We start from the raw sequence: 18,051 nt of genomic DNA on the forward strand, positions 1-18,051 counted from the left end.
CTCTCTCTGGCTTCCATATCTCTATATCATTATATTAAGTCCTTCTATTTTTCTGACGTCAACTATATTTCCTTTCTTATCTTCCTCTCTTATCTTCACTGGCTAAATCTGGATATTTCAAAAAAGTGCAGAATAAATTATTCAATTTAGAAGAGATTTTGGAAACACAATTCCAAATTCTGCAAAATAAAATTATTAATAATGTCACTATATTATTGCTATAAAATAAAATACACCAGAAAATGCCAATGGATATAAAAACCAAATGAGGCAGACTTGTCCATTTCAGACATAAATTATTACAGGATTGGGACCATACCATACATAATACCCAAATAACTCCTTTCTTTTCTAAAAACAGACAGACACATACACAGACCTTAAGAAACACTGTAGTGTTTTCGGACCCTTCTGACCACAGCCCTTCTCCCACTCCCCAAATACATTAATATCAGTGTTTTAGAAAACACTAGAGTCACTGCCAAATAGCTGAGATTATCCATCAACTATTCCTCAAGGAGATTCTTCTCCTGACAACTCCAGCATGAGATTACTGTGTATATATAGATCGCTGCTATGCACAGGATAGGCTCACAACAAATGTTCGCCAGAATGAAAGCAGCACATGGCACCACTGAAGCCCTAGAATGTAAATTCACTGGCATTCCAAGGTCACAAATAGCACATTAGCGTGACTCTTCTTTTTAAAAAAGGGCACTATGTGGCTTGTACATGTAATCTTGGAGACACAGCACTTTGAATCATAAGGTTTTCATTACTTAACATTCCTCGCTTTCTTTCACAATATGAAAACTCCAAAATCAAGATCATTTGGATTGACAGATCTTTTAAAATTCAAACATTTGTGTCAGAATAATTCCCTGCTAAAGGAATTCATTTTGTCAGTCTGTTTTGCTCCTTATTTCTTGCTGAAATAATGGGCACTAATGTGACAGTTTTGCTGGGGGACAGCAAGAAAGGCTAATTTTGGAGCCCTGGAGAAGAGTGATGAACAGGAGGGCAGTACAATGAGAGGGTCATGGGACAGACTGAAAGGAGAAGGAGGTATGGGTGGGAAAGCCTGACACAAACATGAACATGAACTGTGTTTCCCATCAGTTAGGGTCCCAATCTAATATCTGTACTTCCATAGTACTTAGTATGTCTCAGGCACAGTTCTAAGTCCTCATTTAATTAATAGTAGCTTTTATTTTTATCCCTATATTATAGTTGTAAAAACCAAAGCACAAAAAGGTTGAGTATCTTCCTAAGTTTCACAGCTAGTTAGTGGCAGAGCTGGGATGAAAACGCAGGAACATTTCATAATCATGAATTATTATGCTTTTATACAGCATACATCCTAGAGCAGTGGCTCTCAAACACGTTTTTGACCATGACTCCCAGGAGGAATACATGACCCAGTACAACAAAACATAATAGAAACAGAAGTTTTTTGAAATAATAGACTTACCAGGTGCATTGCATTCAGATCTTTCCAATTTTATTTTAAAAAAAATCATTGGTTGCAACAGATAAATTACTTTTACAACCTTCAGTGGGTTCTTATTTACAATTTGAAAAACACTACTGCAGAAACCAGAGCTACGAGTGATCATTCAATATCTCCACTTGGATGTTTGACGGTTAGGTCAAACAAATGTATAGTTACCTTCACTTGGTTACTCACAGTCTTCAACCAAACTCCTGAATTTCATCCCCCAGTTCTGCCCCTTCCCTTTTACTCCTCTCTCATTAAATGGCAGCTTCTTCTGCACTGTCCATATGGTAGCCACTAGCCACAAATATATGGAGTGCTTGAGATGTAACTATTGAAATTGAGACATGCTAGAACTGCAAAATACACACCAAATTTTGAAGACTTGGTAGGAAAAAGTATATTAATAAATTTAAATATGTTTGTATATATAAATTTATATATTAAATTGAATATAAATATATTAAAATATTTTTTCTTTTCTTTTTAAAATTATGTTAATCACCGTATTAACATATATTATTAAAATTATTTTCACTTGTTTCTTTTTACTTTTGGGGGCTACTTGAAAGATTTTTTTTTTACCTATATGGTACATTTTATTTCTTTTCTTTTCTTTTTTCATTATATTTCTATTGGACAATAATCTTCTGCTTACTCAGGCTAAAAACCGTAAAATCACCCATGACTCTTTTCTGTCCATCAGTAAAAGTTGTACTTTCAAAATAGATCCGTAATTTAATGACTTCCATCACCTTCACTGCTGTACTTTCTTTTTACACAAACACACTGCTCTCTTGGTTAACTGAAATAACTGGTCTTGCTTCCTTCCTCACCACACCCTCCAGTTTATTTAGCTATTCTCTATAAAGTTGCAAAGTAATCCTTTTAAAAGTTCTATGGGATTATGTTACTCCTCTGCTCAAAATCCTCCAATGTCTCTTTTGCCCAGATTAAAAACCCAAACCCTTGCCATAGCCTACAAAGTCTTATAAGATCTGGCTGCCCACCTCCCCCACCCCCATTACCCGTCCTAATTTTTTACAACTCTCTCCAATCAGTTATGGCGGACTCCTTGAACCCAGCAAATATGCTCCTACCTCATGGCCTTTCCACTTCGGTACCTCTGTGTGTAACCCTCTACCCTGCATATCCTCCTTCCTCTTACTCTGTGGGGATCAAATTCAATTTACCAGCAAGTCCTTTACTGACAGTTGTATTTATAATTGCAAACCTCCCTCTCCTGACTCTTCCACACTTCTCACTTCTCTTTTTCTTACAACCTTTCGTTATCTTATATAATTGACTTATTTAATTTATCAATCTCCCACAAATAAAATGTAGGAGTTCCAAGAGGGCAGTGAATTTGTTTCACTTCCATGCCTGGCAAATCATAGGTGCTCAATAAATACTAGTCAAATGAATAAGTGAACTACAGGTTCCCAAACTCCGTTTTGGACCACTTGCAACTAACCATTCTCAGAAATCTACTGAAACAAGCACTTCAGGATCTTTAGTTTTTAACCCATTATTGTTCTCAGACCTACAGTATTTCCACAATAAGGGAAGCAAGATTTTTCTCCACACTCGAAACCTTTGTCCGTTTTCTCATGATCCTTAGGTGTCCTCAAAACACTCTAGAAGACAGGTTTTTGCATTAAATCTCCATAGGCATCTGTACCACATCTTAAACTTCTGGCCTAAAATATGTGCAGCAATAGCCAATATAGATCTCTTTTTTTTTAAGCAATCGTAGTTATATTTATTGAGCCCATGCTGTACAATTGTTCTCCTGTCTTCTTTTTTTAAATTATCACGTTCAATTAGCCAGCTTATGTACATCAGTAGTTTTTGATGTAGTGTTCAAGGATTCATTAGTTGTGCGTAACACCCAGCGTTCATCTCTACAGGTGCCCTCCTCATCCTTAATCCCATACAACCTTCAGGTCTATGCAATGTACATCAGATACAACCAGACGTTGTATAAGTGGTATTTACACCCTCAAGTGTTTGTAAACTGGCCACACTTCACCTAGCTAGTAGTTGTGTGTCTGCAGTCAAGGTGAGCCCTGTGTTAGCACTAGAGTTGGTAGACACTTGAAGGATGCAATGTCAGAGACCGTCGCCAGGCCCCTTATTTTAGACATGGGGAAATCAAGATTGCGAGAACTGGGGCCAAGCAAACTTGAGCCATATTTAAATAAATAAATAGACGTTTAAAAAATTTTAAAAATGAAACAAAAACACAAAACACATCGTGGTAGAAGCAGCACCAGAAGTCAGGTCGCTTGCCTCCCACCATTGAGCCGTTCCACAAAACGACCCTGTTGTGCAGCTCAAGCTAGCGGCAGCTTTCTACCGCACCATTTTGAGGTTCACACACGAGCTCCCGGGCGGGTAAAGGAAGTACGGGAGCCGGACCTCGCACCTGCCTAGCGGCAAGAAAGAAAAAAAGCTCCCGGCCTGGGCCGCAGCCGGACCCCGGCCCCCGGCCCCGCTGACCACAGTCTCGCGAGACTAGCGGTAGCGACGAGCGGGTGCGGAGCCTCCCGGAAGTGGGCGAAGGGATCTGACAGCTCCCACCCCGGCGTCTGCACTCGAGGCCGGGTGGGGTCGAGGGTCTCCTGAGGGACCAGCGCGAGGCGGAGTCACGGAGAAGCTCTCTGCCATTCACACAGCGGCCTCGGCCCAGGCCCCGCGGCCGCCGCCCCGCCCTTTGCCCTTCACGGCGCCCGGCCCTCCTAGTCTGGGCTGCTTTCTGCGCCTGGGCAGCCTGCCTTTCCCTTTTTGCTTTCCTTCACGTCTCCTCCCCCGACTCCAACACCAGAGTGGCGGGTCCTGCAGTGTCCCAGAAGCTGCACGTATAACTTGCTCAGTGTAAGTGCTAGGAATGCCGCTGGCCTCTCTGGGAAATGCGTTCTTTCTATCTATAGCTCTGTCTGTACATCCTATGTCTGCAGCAGCTATTCCAGGGGCAACACCTGCTTCCCTCTGTTCTCATCTCCCCATTGGTGGCTTCCAACCCGAATTTGGGAATGGGGAACTCTCCCACCTGTTATCTTTGAGCAGACTAATCTCTTGCAAGCAGAAGTGCCATTTGTGGTCTTCAGAGCCTTTTGGCTTGGGACCGGGAATTTCCCCCCCAGCCCAATCCAGGCTTTCCAAAACGTATTGCTTTTCTCTGAGAATGATTTAGTTTTGTGTTTTGTTTTAATTGTAAAAGAATCTATAATACAGTAGTTTTGCTTCGGTCCTATTGTGCTTCGAAGGGTGGAAACAACTATTAATTTGCCTTCTAAGGTCTTATTTATAAAATTCATTCTTTCTCTTTGCTCTGCTAGGGTTAAAACACATTGAGAACATGTAAGTGCGGCTGTCAGGCTTAAAGAATTTAAGATGGTAGTTCTTTTCTTTATCTTAATTCCTTTTTGTTTCATAGGGGTAACTCATTCGATTTCGGAGTTCTTTCAATTCTGAAAGATTTGAAGTCTTCTAGAAGCCAAAATGGGACACAGTAAACAGGTTAGAATTCTACTTCTGAACGAAATGGAAAAGCTGGAAAAGACCCTCTTCAGACTTGAACAAGGTCAGTAGCAAGTGATTTAGTTAGCCCTGTGCCTTTTAAATTTTTTTAATGTGTCTTTTAAATTTTTAATTAAATGTCATATCAAATTTTTTAAAACTTTAAGATAGATATAATTGCCAAGGACCTTTCTAAATTTGATCAGTGCAAAGATGGTGCTGTATTCTAAAAATATCACTAATTAGAGTTAATTTTAGTTCTAAAATTGAAAATGTTTTGTGTTTGTCATGTTAGAACAAGGATAAAGTAGCTCACTTTCTTTCCATGGTAATTTCCACTTACGACAGAAGTTGCATGTAGGATCAAGACATTGACCATATTATTTCTATTAACAATTATTATAAAAACTTAGTAAATTACTTCATCTGTAATTTTACTTGGAGTATATGTATAGTTTTGCTTTTTATAGCCCTCATTCTTTTCCTTTACTGGAACTTTGACTTAGTAAAATGGATCACAGCTAAAGGCAAACTATTAGTTAGGTTTCTCAAAATCCTCTCAAATAATGGCGAAGAAAAAGCTGAAAATATTTTTTGCCAAATAAAAAGTGAAAAAATTGATCAGGTTACATTGAAATATATTTCAGCTCCTTTTTTTAAAAAAAACTTTATACTTTTTCAAGATTGAAAAACATTCCACACTCATTTATGTTAATATAACTTGTGAAGTAGAAATTTAATGAACGAAATATAAAATGAAGCCCCTTTTGTAGTATAACAGACATTGATAGTAAACATTGAAGGATTTTTTCCCCCATTATATTGCTTTAAATATTTGAAGAAAAAAAAAATTCAACCATCAAATGCGTTATTTCCATGCCAAATAACCTTCTTCCAACTTTGGCATTTAAGATCACTGAGTACTTACTCCATTTTTGGCTTTCCTGACTCTGCACTTTCCTGGTTTTGATTTTTTTTCCCACCCTCTTGAGTATTCTTGTCAATTTCTTGGTGTCTCTTGTTGATCTCACTTCCTTTCACATTTTAATTAATTCTGTCTATCTGCAAGAAATCCTTTCTTTTTCTTTTCTAATGCCCTTAAAGAATTACACATTCTCATAGCCTCATTTGTTGCTTTTATGCTGACAGCTCTTTTGGAAGAAGAGCCTTGAATTTTGCTTGCTTCTTGAAAGCCAGGAGTATAATGGCAAGAGTACAAAACTAGAATGTTCTTGGCTCTGCTGCTAACTGCTTTTTTGACTTTGGGAAAATCCATGAATTATTAACATTTATTTGTGAAGTGAAGATGTTAATTTCTGCTCCTCTACCTTCCTGGATTTTGAACCTCAAAATTAATAATATATGGTTGGTTTTTTTTTTTTCAAGATTGCCTTCTTCTAATTGAGAGAGAAAGAGAGTGAGAGAGAGAGAGCACAAGAGGGGAGAAGGTCAGAGGGAGAAGCAGACTCCCTGTGGAACTGGGAGCCTGATGCAGTACTAGATCCCAGGACTCCAGGATCATGACCGAGCTGAAGGCAGCCGCCGAACCAACTGAGCCATCCAGGCAGCCCTAATATATGGTTTTAAAGTCCTAAATTGGTAAAAGGCATTGATAGATCACTATACCTATCTATTTTGCCCTGTTTTTTTGGCTCCAGGTATTACACTATAGAATAGACTCAGGATAGCTCCACTTGGAGATGCTTAAGTCTAACATCCAAAATCTTCTCCTCCCCATTCTCAAACCTTGTTTATTTCCCATCCTGTTCATTTTAGTGATATCTCCATTTTCATAGTTTCAAGGCCTTTGAAACTTTGTACTCTTCTTTGACAATTTCTTCTCTTTAACTGCAGTCTCTCAGTACTATTAATTTCTTTCCAAATGTCTCTCTCTGCCTGTCTCTATCTTTCATATGCCTAAATATGGATTCTAGAATAATCTTCTTGGGGCCCTGCGTGGTTCACTTGGTTAAGTGGCTGCTTTCGTCTCAGGCCATGATCCCAGGGCCCCTAGATCGAGCCCTGCATCAGGGTCCTTGCTCAGTAGGGAACCTGCTTCTCCCTCTGCCTGCCACTCCCAATTCTTATACACACGCTCTCTCTCTCTGACCAATAAATAAAATCTTAAAAATGAAAAAAAGAATAATCTTCTTATGCCATCTCTTCCCTTTTCATTTATTGATGTTTGTATATAAAGTGAAATTTAAATACCTCTGGCTGGCTTCCAAGACATTCTGCAATGGAATCCATCTTCCCCAGCCAAGGTGGTTATCTCATTGCTCCCCATTACTAGTGTTCTACATCTTTATAGTTCCCTTGTTAATTCCTTACGCCTGGCTTTTCTCATAGCTTTCCTGACACCCTCACCTGGTCAGATTCCTCTATATCTGTTAAATCCCTTTCCTATCATTCTGTGTGTCCCCTGCCTCTCAACTTTCAGCTAAAATTTTGCCTCATCCATGAGGTCTTTCCTTAACTTTTTGTTATCTCCTTTGTTTGATTTCCAATCACACAGTAGTCACAGAACAATTAAGTCCTGAACAACGTAGCAGTTTCTAAAAACTTATCAGTCTTATAGTGTCCAGCTAGAGTTTAAGATCTGTGAGGATAGGGAAAGTATTATAAACCTAGTACAATGTACAACAATCAGTAAATCCTTGATAACTGATTACCAAAACACAAGTCAAAGCTAGCAAAAAGTGTAAATTCAGCCAATTTATTTGAAGAGGGAACTATGAAGGGTTTATAAAATAAGAATGATGTGGTTCAGTCTATAGCTCTAGTTAAAACCAGTAAATTCAACCAAATGATGTAAATGGGAACATGTCAGTTTTTTGGGTACAGTAATAAGGTGATCATGTTGTTATAAAAGGTAATTATAATGTGAAAGATGAAGGGACGTTGGAGACAAATCATCAAGAAGGCTATTTTGAAAAGATGTCTGGTTAAAGATAAGGGTTTAACTACAGAAAAAAGGGAATAGAGTATGAGACATTTTTAAATTCATAGGACTTGGTGACCAATTAGGTGTGAAGAAATTGCCAGGTTTGGGTTCTTTCATATTTAATTGGTCACCAAGGCTTTCTTCATTTTTCTTTTCTTTTCACTTTTCCCTAAGAAAGGATTCCTCCTCATTTTCAAGGCTAATGTCTCTATAGATTTTTCTAATTCAACAAGTACAAGACCAAATAATGATTTTTTTTCTAGCCAAATCATAGCCTTCCCCTATATTTCCTGTTTCATTCAGTGGCAGAATAATGAACAAAATCAGTTTTCCCCAAACCTGGAGTTCTTCCATTTTTATATTGGTTGGTCAAATTTCAACTTACAATTTTTTTAAAGAAAATATTTATAAAGGTTTCTTGATTAGGAGCTTGAGCTTATATAAATTTAGTGGAGGGAACAAGATGGAAAAATTTAGTTTATATTAATAGTTTAATCACTCATTTTACTAGTTACCTACAGGAGGGAATGGCTAATCTGAGTAAAGTATTCCTAGTGTTCTATGAGGCATAAGATAGCCACACCATGTACTGCTATGACCTAAGCTAATTTTAGTAAACTGAGTAATTATGGAATCTGACGTACTCTAGGTATTCTAATGTTTCATGTACTGTATATAAAAACTTTAGTTTCAGGGAGATGTACTAGAGGTCTACAGAATGGCTATGTGCCCTTGAGGGTAAAGCACTGATCTATCTACTGGAATATATGGGAAAAGTAAATGATTTTTCCTTTCTTTTTCTTTTTTTTTTTTTTTTTAAAGATTATTTATTTATTTATTTAGCAGACAGAGATCACAAGTAGGCAGAGAGGCAGGCAGAGAGAGAGGAAGGGAAGCAGGCTCCCTGCTGAGCAGAGAGCCAGATGCAGGGCTCCATCCCAGGATCCTGGGATCATGACCTGATCCAAAGGCAGAGGCTTTAACCCACTGAGCCACCCAGGTGCCTCGATTTTTCCTTTCTTTTCCCTTTTTTGTTTCATCTGTTTCTGTTTTTAAAAAAGTTATTAAATCTGGGGGCACCTGCCTGGTTCAGGCAGAGAATGCAACTCGATCTCAGGGTCATGATTTCGAGCCCCACGTTGGGTATAGAGATCACTAAAAAATAAATAAATAACTTTTTAAAAAAGACTTTTAAAAAAGCAGTTACATTTTGGTAATCCATAAATTGACATCGGTGCTTTTTGTTTGTGTGTCAGATAAGTTATAAACAAAAAGGACATTTTCTGAGAAAAGAGTAGAGGTTGTAGGTCTGGAAGGGTTTTACAATCACACCACTTTTGGTTTGCTTGCAGTATGTTGCCACGGGTTACATTCTTAGTGTTATATTATTATATAGATTAATATTATAGATAATATTGTTTGTATCTGTACTTAAGATACAAATAATATTATCTTAAATAGTAGAGTCTGTGTAATACTTCGTAAAAAAAAAAAGGTAGGATAACCATAAATGCCTCTTTTACCTCAAGAGGTTGTCAAACTTGAAGATGAGCTAGAAAGTGTTTGATATTTATTGTTTGAGATTTGTCTTTTTCAGGGATGACATGTAGCTTTCAATAGTGCAATACTTAGAAAATATTTTCTAAAAAAGAACTTCTGAAAAAATAAACACAACTTGTGACGTAAACATGAGTGAGAAAGTTAACTGCTTTTTGATGAAAATTAATACTATAGAACAGAGTTGAGCACATTTTTTCCTGTAAAGCTTCAGATAGCAAATATAGCAAATATGTCAACTTTGCAGGCCATATACTTTCTGTTGCAACTTTTCTGATACAACTCTACCATTGTATCATGAAAGCAACCATAAACAACACATAAGTGAATGGGTGTGGCTGTGTTCCAATAAAACTTTATTTAAAGAAATAGGCTGCATATAGTTTGCTGACATTTCAACAAAAATCTTTACATAATTGGTGAATGAATTGAAAAGTTAATGTCATGGATTAGTAAACATAGCCACCAAGAGCTTCTTCCATTTGAATTTGAGTATTTTTTTGTGGTGTTTTTTCAAGTCTGAGGACACTAAGCCAAATATCAAGAAACAGATGTTGAAATCTTTAAATTACTTTATCATAAAATATTAAATCAAGACAAAATTAATGAAATTTATTTAATCACATTGCTGTCACTGACAGAGATTATCAGTATTTGAGAGCTAAAAAAATTTTTTCTGTCCATTAATAAATAGAATTAGTTATTTAAAATATTGCTTATTTTATTTATATCTCATCCCAATTTTATTTTGTAATTTATATAATCTATTAAATCATCCTATATGTGTATTCTATAAATAAATATTCGTATTTAGAGAATGCTATCAGTTTTTTTCTGAGGGCATACTGCTGATCCAAATACTGTTTTGAGATTTTGGATGAGTTTTAACCTTTGTACTACAAGTTCTCTGAATCCTTGTGTAATGATAAAAACAATATTTGTATAAACTGAACAGGGGGCAGGTTGTTTAAATATTCTCAGACAACTAATCTCTGATGTTTGTACCTGTTCAAAATGATACCACTTATTCTCTAATAAATGTAATCATTATTGTAAAGATGTAGATATTTATGATTCTCACAGTCACGGAGCATTAAAATTTTGTGTTTTAATTCCTTCAGCAATTATTTCTCACACTATCTCTTCATAATTGTGCCTCTAACTTTAAAATGATGTTTCCCCAATTATAAAATTATACAGCGTATAAAAAGCCTTTTCTCTATGGTCATTGTTTCAAAACAAAATTGGGTTTATACTATACAAGCAAGTTGAAACCTGCTTAAAGTATAATGGTGTATGAATTCCACCTCCTGGTTGACACATTTCAGCCATGCTTTTATCCAGAAAGGATTTCAAAAGATCTATGTAGATGCGTAAAATAAACAAAACAGAATAAAAATAGCCATGTTATTAAATATCTTTAGATGACATGACTTATAATGTTATAATGGCTTATAATATTCTAGCTTGGATAAGACCATAATTCGTACCATAATTTATTTAATCATTCCCAATCATTAGATATTTAGTTTGTTGTCAGTTTACTTAAATGTAGTAAATAAAGCTGTTATGAATATATCCTGTGTTTACATCATTGATTAATTCCTCACAAAATATACATGTATATGAAATTATTGAGTCAAACATAAGCCTTATTAACACTTAATATATTTATGCCAAATTACATATAGAAAAATTTGTGTATATAGCTACTTGGAAAAGAAATTTAAGTTTCCCTGTACAATGTAAGAAGTAAAAGCGAGTCCCTAGATTTTTGCAGTTACTTAATAATGCCATTTAGATAATTTGTTTCTTACTTGCTAAAGCCATTTGCTATAAAAAAAATTATATTCATAATTTAGTGCAATCCAAGAGTATGGTTATCAGTACTTATCACTAAATTATAACTTTTTTCAAGGAATGCCTAGAACTTCCATTCCTCACATTGCATTATGCAAAACACAGTATTTTTATTTCTTTAGGCAAAATAGAGGTATTTGATTGGATTACAGTAAATTGAAAGGGTCCAGCATTCTCATAATGTCTTTTATTGAAATCTTGTGTTCACAAAGAATAGCTTACCTGGTATTTAATGTTGTGATGTAGAATTTACGATCTGTCAAACATCATTGGGAGGGGTTTACTTCTACCAAAGAGCAATTTTAAACATGACTGAAACATCTACATGATCTGCATTTCAGGATTTGCTTTGAATCAAACTGATGCTGATATGGACACTGCTGTCTCTGATTCATATCCACCACAGTAGGGTTCATTGTAGCTTCAGCCTTGCTTACTTGTAACATCTTTTCTTTTCTTTTTTTAATTTTTTAAAAGATTTTATTTATTTGACAGAGATCACAAGTAGGCAGAGAGGCAGGCAGAGAGTAAGAGAGAGGAAGGGAAGTGGCTCCCCACTGAGCAGAGAGCCTGATGTGGGGCTCGATCCCAGGACCCCAGAATCATGACCTGAGCCGAAGGTAGAGGCTTTAAGCCACTGAGCCACCCAGGCGCCCCTGTAACATCTTTTCTGACATTGAAAAATCACCTTTATTGTTGAAAGATATTTTCACCAGGTATAGAATTCCAGGCTGACAGTTTTAATCTTTCAGTACAATTGACCCTTAAACAGTGCAGAGGTTAGGGGCACTGACCCACCTTTCCACGTAGCCAGAAATCCAAGTGTTACTTTAGACTCCCCTAAAACTTAGCTACTAATAGCATACTGTTGACCAGAAGCCTTACAGATAACATATATTTTGTATGTTGTATATATTATATGCTGCAATCTAATAGTGAGCAAGCTATAGAAAAGATCATGTTATTAAGACAGTCATAAGGAGGGGCATCCGGGTGGCTCAGTCCGTTAAGCCTCTGCCTTCAGCTGGGGTCATGATCTCCAGATCCTAGGATCTAGCCCCGATTAGAGCTCTCTGCTCGGTGGGGAGTCTGCTTCTCCCCCTCCCTCTGTGCCTCACCATCACTCATGCTTTCTCTCAAATAAATAAAATATTTTTTTAAAAAAATCATGAGGAAAAGAAAATATATTTATAGTACTGTACTGTTTAAAAAAAAATGTGTAAGCAGACCTGGACAGTTCAAACCCATATTGTCCAAGAATCTACTGTACCTTTAAAGATACTGCGCCACTGTCTTCTTGCTTTTATTGTGTCCCAGGAGACTCTGTCATCTTTATCATTCTTCCTCTGAACTTACTGTGACATTTTCCCTCCCTCTGGCTACTTGTAAGATATTCTTTTTATCACTGGTTTTGAGGAATTTGATTCTGATGTTTCTTGGTGTGATTTCCTTCATGTTTCTTGACAGGGTTTTTTGAACTTCTTTGATCTGTTAATTTGTTGTTTTTGTCAAATTTGGGGATTTTTCTACCCATTATTTCTTTAAACATTTGATATCCCCCCTCTCTTTACTCTTCTTTTAGGACTCTAATTACCTGTATATTAGGCCACTTGACTTGTTCCACAGATTACTGATGCTTTTCAAGTTTTGGATTCTTTTTTCTCTGTTTTGTTTTGCATATTTCTATTCCCGTGTCTTGAAAGTCGCTAATTTTTTTTCTGCCACATCTCACCATCCATTAATTCCATGTTGCAGAATTTTCATCTCAGACCTTACTTATAGTTTTCATTTTTAAAGTTTTATTTGGATCTTTTGTTCTGTGTTTCAATATTTTCCATGTCTTGAAATAACTTTTTAAACATATGGAATACAGTTATGATAACTGATGTCCTTCCTTATCTTCTAGTTCAACATCTATGTCATTCCTGGGTTGATTGGATGCCAGACATTATGAATTTTACCTTGTTGGATGCTGGGTAGTTTTGGATTCTTATAAATGTTTTTTTGTCTTTGTTTTGTAATGAAGTTAAGTTACTTGGAAATATTTTAATACTTTTGAGTTTTACTCTTATGATTTGTGAAGCTAGTCTAGTCTGTGCCTGGTCTAGGGCTCATTATTCTCCACCACTGGAACAAGAGCCTCTGAACTGTCTCCCCAGTGCCTCATGAATTATTAATTTTTCCAATCTGGCTGGTGCAAACAGGTGCTCTTCGTGGTCTCAGACATGCTCTGATCAGTACTCTGCTGAATACTGAAGGGAGGCCTTCAGCAAATCTCTGGAGTTCTGTCTCTGTGCAGCTTTCTCTTCCTCACTAACTGTTCTCTTCTGCAAACTAGCTGCTTTGGTCTCTACGGATTCTTAGCTCCATCTTCTCAGCTCAGAAAGTTAGTTGAGCTCTGCCTCATTCTCTTCCTTGTGCCTCAACCTGGAACTTCTTCCAAGGTAGTAAGAAGGGGCATTTGTAAGGTTCACTTTGCTTATTTTCTGTCTCTTAGGGATCACTGCCCTTTGTTGCCTGATGTCCAGACTTGAAAAGTATCATTTCATATATTTTGTCTGTTTTTTTCCTTTAAGTTTCAAGGAAGAGTGTAAATCCAATCCCTGTTATTCATTCCGTCCTTGCCAGAAGCAGGAATCTCAGGTCCTTTACATACTCTGTTTCCTCTGTGTGGAATGCCCTACCCCCAGATATATGTGTCATTGACACTTTCCCCTCCTCTTTCTGTTTAGCAGTTTTTATTGGATGGTAGACATTGTGAATGTTCTATTATTGTATCTCTGGATTTTTTTGTCTTCCATTAAAGGAATGATGCCTTTTATTTTAGCAGCCGTATACATTATCTGTGGGTCAGTTTATCCTTTTGAGGCTATTTTAAGCTTTGACAGGGTAAGTGTATAGTAGTTCTTACTCTAGGGCTATGTTAGCCCTTTTACATAGAAGCAACTCTTGAATACAACAGGTGTTCAACAACGTCTCTTAACTCTGGCTGCTTGAAAGTTGCAATGTCTCCCAGGCCTGAGTAAGCTCTGGGAACTGGTCAATTGATAGTTTCTAGTAGTTATTCTTTGCCCAGCCTCCTGTAGTCAAACAATTCCCATGTCAGCCTGGCATTCAGGTAGATTCAAGATGACCCTAGGCAATTTTCTGGAGCTTTCTTTGCATAGCTTTCTTCTGTGCCATACTCTGCTCTGAAAATTGAAGTTTCTTCATCCTCCCCAAACTCTAATCTCTGTCTCCTCAACTCAGACTACTGTTCCTGCTCCCTGTTTCACAGCCCAGAAAGTTTACTCAGTCTGAAGTGTAGAGGGTTCATAGGAATCACCTTTCTCTCGGGTATCACAGTACTTCAATACTTATTTCTGAAAACAATTGTCTTATATATTTCTTCTAGTTTCTCAGCAGAGGGCAAATCTAATACCACTTAACTCCATTAAGGCCAGAAACAGACATACTCAGAGGGATATACAGAGTGATTTAATACACAAGTCAGGTCATGTGATGTCTCTGCTCAAAACTGTTCATTGGCTCCTCATTTTGGTCAGAGAAGAAGCCAATATACTTCCAATGGCTTACAAACTCATGATCTGACTTCCCTGTTACCTTTCTTTCCTTATATCCTACTAGTTCTCTCCTAGCTTATTCCAATCCAGACATACTGAGCTTCTTGTTATTTCTGGAACCACCAGGCATGCTTCCATCCTAAGTCCTCTCTGTTTCCTTTGCTTGGTCAATATTTTCCATAGATGGCCATGAATCGCCATGAGGCTAACTCCCTTGCTTCTCTCAAGCGTTTCAACTTCTTAACAACCAATCTATTTAAAATTGCTACCACCTCCCCACCATCTCTTCTCTTCCCCTATTTTCCTTACAGTGCTCTGATTTTTTCTTTTTTCTCTTAGCATTTATCCCTCCCTGGCATACTGTTTTTTCTTACTTATTCGTCATGTTCATTGTTTAATGGCTGCCTTCCCCCTTTAGAACTCAAGCTCCACCAGGGCAGAGATCATTGTCTATTTTGTTTCCAATATATGGTAGGCACTCCTTACATAGTTTTCTGTACTTTGTTAGATGTTTAATAAATTGAACATTAAAAGTATAGACATTAGTATGCTTCTTTCTTCTCAAAAAGTTTCTTCAGAAGTAGACATTTCCAGTTATAAAATAAGTAAGTCCCAGAGATGAAAAGTATAGCATAGGGAATATAGTCAATAATATTGTAATAACTTGGTATGATGACTACCCTTATTGCGGGGAGCATTTTGTAGTGTGTAGAATTGTTGAATCACTATATTATACACTTGAAAGTAATATAACATGTTGAGTATGCTCCAATAATAAAAAAAAATAAATTTTTTAAATTAAGCTTGGGGCACCTGAGTGGCTCAGTTGGTTATACATCTGTCTTCAGCTCAGGTCATGATCCCAGGGTCCTGGGATCAAGCCCCTTGTCGGGTTCCCTGCTCAGTGGGGAGCCTGCTTCTCCCTTTCTCCTCCCTTTGCCTCTTCCCTGCTCATGCTTGCTCTCTCTCTCAAATAAATAAATATAAATAATAAATAAATAAATAAATAAATATAATATGATATATAAATAATAAATAAATAATCTTTTATTAAAAGATTTTATTTATTTTCTTATTTGTCAGAGAGAGAGCGAGAGAGCAAACGCACAGAGCAGGCAAAGGGAGAAGCAGACTCCCCAGTGAGCAAGGAGCCCAATTCGAAACTCTATCCCAGAACCCCAGGATCACGACCTGAGCCAAAGGCAGATACTTAAGTGAAGGAGCCACACAGGCATCCCTAGGAGTTATTTAAACATAGTTGAGAAATCAGTTTATGTAATACTTTAAATAAAACATCTATTTTTTTAATGTGGTGATTTAAGTTCCTACAACGAGTTTATTGAAATGTGCTTTTTGTTTAGGGTTCGAACTACAGTTCCGATTAGGCCCCACTTTACAGGGAAAAGCAGTTACTGTGTATACAAATTACCCATTTCCTGGAGAAGCATTTAATCGAGAAAAATTCCGTTCCCTGGAATGGGAAAATCCAACAGAGAGAGAAGATGATTCCGATAAATACTGTAAACTTAATCTTCAGCAAGCTGGATCATTTCAGTATTACTTCCTTCAAGGGTAAGTCAGGTGTCTGTATGTGGGTATAAAAGTTAACGTGGGAAATGTGGGATAAAAGTTAATTTATTTTATCTAGTTAAATTATCCAGCTTGTAAAAAGTTACTATACAAACCATGGCAGTGCAATTTTTACGGGATTTTTTGAGATGCAAATAGAATATGATTTTTTAATTCCTAGGAAGTAATTATAAGACTTATTGCAGATTCAGAATATTTTTTTAAGTAAACGCTTGAAAATTCTAGTCTTTTCATATAACTTCATTATAAGATGCTCTTTGCTTGAGTGCTGTTGATATTACTGATAGATTTTAGTACACTTATTTTTCCTTAAAGCAGCATTATTAGATGTTATATATATTATATTATTATGTAGAGATTAGAAGAAGATAAAATGAGGCTTTTCCATTGAGTTTCATTGCAACTTTGTAAATGATTTTATGTTCTTAGAAATATATTTTTAAATGGGACAATTCCACTTCTCATTAGAAAAATCAGACTATCAGATGAGGATTTTTTTCTATCATTAATTGAGAAGTTTTTGTTTTGTTTTCTCCTTAGAAATGAGAAAAGTGGTGGGGGTTACATAGTTGTGGATCCTGTTTTACATGTTGGTGCTGATAATCATGTGTTACCTTTGGACTGTGTTACACTCCAGACGTTTTTAGCCAAATGTCTGGGACCTTTTGATGAATGGGAAAGCAGACTTAGGGTTGCAAAAGAATCAGGTAATGTCAGTTATCTTTCTTTTCTTTTTTAAAATAAATATAATTATCCTCTGTGATACAGATTTCAAAAGCTTTGATTCTCTTTTTAATTTTGTTTCTTGTATATTTAGTAATGTAAATAGAATCATATAAAGTTGTTAAGGCAACCACTTTTAACCTACTAGAATAGTACATTATATGGTTCGACTCAGTAAAATAAGGAACTCTAATAATAAAATGAGATCATTATTGTCTAGAAGACTTTGCTTTGACATATAAAAATTAGTAGTAAATTATTAAAATGTTTTGGAAAATGTATTACTATTGTATATAACTTTAATTCAGCATTGAGTAACTATCATCTATATAGAAGGTATGTGCTACCCCATATACAAAGGGTATATGCAAAGGGTAATATTAATTTTCTACTTTTTTCAAGTTGAATATAATATGAGGAAAGAGATACATTCACTGACATAATTGAAACAGAACACAAGTACACTGGAGGATTAAAAGTAGGAGCAAGACATGCTGATATACTTATATAAAATATATTTTCTACATGTATTATATGTACATCCAACGAATATAAATCGAACTCCTAATAATAACTACGCACTGTGTACCATGATTTTTTTCAAATGCATTTTCTCACTCTCTCTGTCTTATATATGAGCACACTGGTATTCTGAAAGATTTAAGTAGACTTGCTTGAAGTCACTTGGGGTACAGGTAGGATTTGAACACTAGTCTTTGACTCCTTTTCTAGTTTCATGATTGCCTTGCTAGGTAGAATTACATAAGGAAGTTTAAAATTATATATTGCTTAGTTTT

At 36.3% G+C, this 18,051-nt stretch overlaps 1 protein-coding gene across 1 annotated transcript in view; it reads left to right on the forward strand.

Annotated features, from left to right (window-relative positions):
• The first annotated feature begins 4,070 nt into the window (after positions 1 to 4,070).
• AGL (amylo-alpha-1, 6-glucosidase, 4-alpha-glucanotransferase) overlaps positions 4,071 to 18,051 on the forward strand; it is a 73,056-nt gene continuing 59,075 nt past the window's right edge. Inside the window, exons 1-4 of the mRNA XM_044238751.1 lie at positions 4,071 to 4,372; positions 4,935 to 5,081; positions 16,303 to 16,513; positions 17,072 to 17,238. Coding sequence (XP_044094686.1) covers positions 5,000 to 5,081; positions 16,303 to 16,513; positions 17,072 to 17,238 — 460 coding nt within the window. The 5' untranslated portion in view covers positions 4,071 to 4,372; positions 4,935 to 4,999. The remainder of the gene's footprint in view (positions 4,373 to 4,934; positions 5,082 to 16,302; positions 16,514 to 17,071; positions 17,239 to 18,051) is intronic.

This window comes from Neovison vison, chromosome 2 (genome assembly GCF_020171115.1).
Source record: "Neovison vison isolate M4711 chromosome 2, ASM_NN_V1, whole genome shotgun sequence".
Taxonomy (NCBI): domain Eukaryota; kingdom Metazoa; phylum Chordata; class Mammalia; order Carnivora; family Mustelidae; genus Neogale; species Neogale vison.